At 59.9% G+C, this 4,437-nt stretch overlaps 1 protein-coding gene across 1 annotated transcript; it reads right to left on the minus strand.

Moving 5' to 3' along the window:
• Window positions 1-1,216: 1,216 nt before the first annotated feature.
• Window positions 1,217-3,608, minus strand: LOC133279657 (noggin-2-like). The gene has a single exon (XM_061473571.1). The coding sequence runs from the start codon at window positions 2,804-2,806 to the stop codon at window positions 2,168-2,170; it is 639 nt and encodes a 212-aa protein (XP_061329555.1). The 5' UTR covers window positions 2,807-3,608; the 3' UTR covers window positions 1,217-2,167.
• Between the last annotated feature and the right edge of the window lie 829 nt (window positions 3,609-4,437).

The following is a 4,437-nucleotide window of genomic DNA, read 5'->3' on the forward strand; positions in this document are numbered from 1 at the left end:
CCCTCTGGCCTTGTCTCCACCGTGCCCACTAAAAAAGCTCTTTCCCAGTTTCGGCCTCAATCTGTGCATAACCTCCAGGCCTCAATCTGTGCGTAACCTGCAGGCCTGCTCCAGGGGGTTTCACTGGACCACGATCCCCTCAGAGGATGATGGAGAGATGCGAGCCAGACCCCTCAGAGTGTACTGGTGCCTTCCCATGGGATATGGACTTGGTGTCACACTGCTCTCCTCTGCTGTGTGCCAGGCCAGAGGGGGACAGGGTCTCCCTGCTGCTCTGCAGACAGCTTGGCGGAGCGTGGCTTCTTGCTGGCAAGGGCCTTCAGCAGCAGTTTGTTCCTCAGGGATGCTGGGCATGTTTTAGACACTCTAGGGAATGGCCAGACCTTCCCCTCCACCACCAGCAGCCCACATGAAGCATGCAGGGGGACGGCCTAGCAGCATGTCAGGGCCCCACTCCAAGCTCTATGACAGACAGACAGACAGATGTCCATCGGGAATGGTCTTGCACTGCCAAGGTCCCTGCTCACCAGTGCTGGGCTCTTCCCCAGTGGCTCCGTTGCCCACAGCCTGCCAGGATGTCTGTCCCTGTCCCTGGCTCCATGAGCTCCAGCGGAAGAGTAGTGAGGGTCCCGGTGGCCCTGGCATACCAGGGTGGGAAGCTGAGGGCATGCAGAGCCGTTGTGGGATCTGCAGTTCCTCCTCACCCTAGCTTACGACAGGCCCTGGGCTCCGTGGCAGCAGTAGGGCTGGCCACGGGGCTTGTCAATATCCTCCCCTCCCGTGCTAGCAGTGGCAGCCAAGGAAAAAACATTTGTTCTGACACACATGGGGCTGCCTAGCTGTGTCAGGCACTTTGATGGCTGGGGTAGTAACCTCGATTGCTTCCTCTGCCAGTGGGAGAAGAGCTGAATCCAAGAGCTACAGAGCATGGAATCTCCCAAGGACTTCAGATGACACCTTCTGGCTGGGACATTGCACTCTTTTTGCATGTTATGAGCCATTCTTCTCCCCATTTTTTTGTTTCTCTCTCCCCATCAGGTTAAACACACAGAGCCCACAGCATGATCCCAGGCACAGAAGCCAGTGGAGCTCCACCAGACTCAGGAGCGTGTCACGATTCACACGGCCAAAGCCCTTTACTCATCACCTGCTCTGAGCAAGACCTGGGGTCTCGGCAGTTCCTGTGGGGAAGTGGGGTGCACCATGGGGGAGAGGGTTCCTTCAAAGATAGAGTTTATTGCTAAAATGCTTTTTTTTTTTTTCTCTGCTCAGTGATAGCTCATATTTACATTGATATGTTTTTAAAGGAATATTCAAGTAAACATTTCCAATAGTTTCTGGCATAATCTCTAGCTTGTTTGTTTTTTTTTTTCCTATACACAAACGTTAAAAATAAATAAACTGTACACAGAAAATTTCCTTTAGCGTCTCTACATGACTATATGTATTCCCACACAACAAAATGATTCCACTCTTTCATAGATTTGTAATTTAAAATTTCCTGAATTAATTGTTATACACTTTAAAAAACAACCCTAGGGAGCGTGGCAAATTAGTTCAAACATCAGGGACAAGGTCTGAAGAAGACAAAATACAGCACAGAGAAACAACCATCTTGGGGGCTGCTGCTGTTCCTGCTTTGCTTTCTTTACCCCCCCCCCCTTCCCCCCCTTTCTCCTTTTGATAAAATCATCTTTATGGGAAATCTTTGCCCTTCCCTTCAGCACAGAAGTGCTCAGGTTCTGTGGGGATGGGTTTAAAATGTGGTCCTATGTCTTTAAAATAATAATAATAACAATAATTATAATAATAATTAAAAAAAAAACCAACAACTGCGATTTCCTGCCTTTCCTTTAAAATCTCTCTATTTACACGGCTGGTAATTTTTTTTTTTTTTTTATTTTCCTTTTGTTAGAAGGCTATATACGTATAAAAATAGACATCTGCTTGTAGTGCTTTACTGTGCCTTTGGCCTGCCCTGCAGTTCCTGGGTTCGCTTTTCCCCTTTCAAATAAAATAACATTAAAATAAGTCCAGAAAAACAAAGAAAACCAAACGACCCAGTTCCTCGCCCCAACACCCAGCGCTGGGCAGTGTGAAAACACTCACAGCCTCTTTCCCCAAATCATGCGGGCGATGCCGGGCGGTGGGGCGAGGCCGGGGGGGGTTAGCAGGAGCACTTGCACTCGGAGATGAGCGGGTACTGCACCGGGATCCAAGTGCAGTACTTCTGACTGGACCAGCCCTGGCAATGCCAGCGCAGGAAGGTCTTGGTGACCGACTTGACGGGCTTGCAAAACATGCCCTCTGGCAGCGAGCAGGACTTCTCGGCGAAGCAGTTGCCCTCCTTGATGTAGCGAGGCCAGAACCGGACGCCCAGGTCCTTCCATGTGTAGAGGACGGGGCAGTAGGTGTACGCCCAGAGCCACTGCAGCACCTTCCGCCGCGCCTTCTTGCCCACCCTGAGCCGCGGTCCCTGGGGCGGGCCCAGCTCCAGCCGCCGCAGCTCCGCCGGCAGCGCCGCCCGCGCCCGCCCCGCCGCCGCCTCGGCGCCCGACGCGTTGGCCGGTCCCGGCACGGCCACGGCCATGAAGCCGGGGTCGAAATGGCTGCCCAGCTTCTTCCGCAGAGTCCTCTCGTCCAAGTCATGCTCCTTGGGGTCGTACTCGGGATCCGGGTGCTCCACGATGTCTTTGACGGGCAGGTTGTCGCTGGGCGAGGGTCGCAGTCGCAGGAAGGGCTGCCCGCCCACGGGGCGCAGCAGCCCCAGGCAGGAGCAGAGCAGCAGCGCCCGGATCGCCGTCATGCTCCGGGCGGGCCCCCGCTGGCGTCCCCACGGGCTCGGCTCCTAGCGCTGCCCGGCGGTGCCTGCCAGCTCTGGGGGACTCATAAATAGGCAGAGACAAAAGTCCGGCGAGGCCCGTTACTTTAAATAGCTCTGCCGGGGTTGTGTGACAGACACATCTGAGGCTCGCTCCGCGGCCGCTGGCTCCCCGGGGCTCCCCGCCGGGCCGGCTCCAGCCGCGGCCGAGAGCGCCGGGGGGTCCGTGCCTCCCTCGCGGGGCAGGGCAGGGCACGGCGGCGGCCGAGCCTTCCTCCGTCGCCGCCGCCGCTATCCCTCGCTCCCCCCCCCCCCCCAAAATTCACAGCGGACTCGTCTCCATCGCCATGGTGACAGCTGGGCCGAGCCCCACGACAGCTTGTCTAGACGGTGTGACAGGGTTTGGCGTGAGACCGGAGCCCGAGAATAAAACCCTCCTTTATAGCCGGGCGGGCAGGGCGAAGGGCGGGGGGAAGGGTCACGGAGGACCGCTCGGGCGGCCCCTGCGCGGGCACCGTCAGGGCGCGGGGCTCAGGCGGCGGCTGGCAGCGGCGGCAGCGCCCGAGGCCCGGCCGGGCTTCTCCTCATGGCGAGCGGCGGGGGCGGCCAGCTGGCCCCCGGAGCATCCTCGGCGCGACGGAGTGTGTGTATGCAGGAGATGTCCCAGGCACCGGCTCCCGGTGCGGTCCTTGGCGGCGCCCGTCGCTCCGAGCGGCTCCTCGGCGAGGGCGGGCAGGAGCGGGCTCGGCCGCTCAGCAGCCCTGGCGACCCATGCTGCTGCCGCTGCCGGTGCTGCCGCTGCTTCGGGGTCCCGGCCGGCTACGCTGAGCTCAACGGATCCAGCCGCGGCTCCACACCGCTCTGCTCGGCTGGGCTCAAAGCCGCTCCGCTCCGTTGGGTTGGGTTGGGCTGGGCACGGCTCGGCTCGGCTCTCCCGCGCCCTCCGCCCGCCCGCCGCGCTCTGCCGCGCGCCGCCCGCTGCCCAAGTTAAATACGCGCCCAGCGCGCGCCCGCCCCGCCCCCGCTGTCACTTTCGCCGCGCGCAGAGTGACAGCCGCGCCCGCAGGGTCCAGCCGCCCTCCCCTCTCCCCCCGGGGCCGGCACCAGCGGTGGGCAGGCGCTGCGCTGGTGGCGGTGGCCCCCGACGCGGGAGGTGCCCCCTCCTCTTGCCTGCCCTCGGCATCCTCTGTCTGCATCGGCCAGGAGGGCTCTGGGCACCGGCACGGACCTGACCGGCAGCTCGTCCCTCTCTCTACCTCTGGTGTCCACCACTGCTGCTGTTCCACAGAAGCCACCTCCAAAGCCCTCTTCCAGCTCCACGCAGAGCTAGAAGGAGAGCATGGCACCGCGCACCAGCACATCCAGATGTCACTGCCGAGTGTATTCCAGCATCGCGGCATGCTCAGCGTGGGAGGCTGCAGCCTTCCAGCAGCACCCCTTTCACTCGAGGGAGTGTTCCTGCATCCCACGGTGCACGTGGTGTGACATCGCTGGATCCCTTCTCCGTGGTGTGGGGCTAAAGCTCTTGGTGGAGAGCTGGACCCTCCACCTTTGAGGCATAGGGGGTGGGAGACTGGTGTGTGTCCACATGGCACAAACTACAACCCTTCTCACGT

This window comes from Pezoporus flaviventris, unplaced genomic scaffold (genome assembly GCF_033815535.1).
Source record: "Pezoporus flaviventris isolate CSIRO_AGI_PZ_B2104156 unplaced genomic scaffold, CSIRO_AGI_Pfla_v1 ptg000078l, whole genome shotgun sequence".
In the NCBI taxonomy this organism is placed as follows: Eukaryota; Metazoa; Chordata; class Aves; order Psittaciformes; family Psittacidae; genus Pezoporus; species Pezoporus flaviventris.

Excerpts from the sequence above, each read along its gene's own strand:
- LOC133279657 (XM_061473571.1), bottom strand. The coding sequence starts at position 2,806 with ATGACGGCGATCCGGGCGCTGCTGCTCTGCTCCTGCCTGGGGCTGCTG.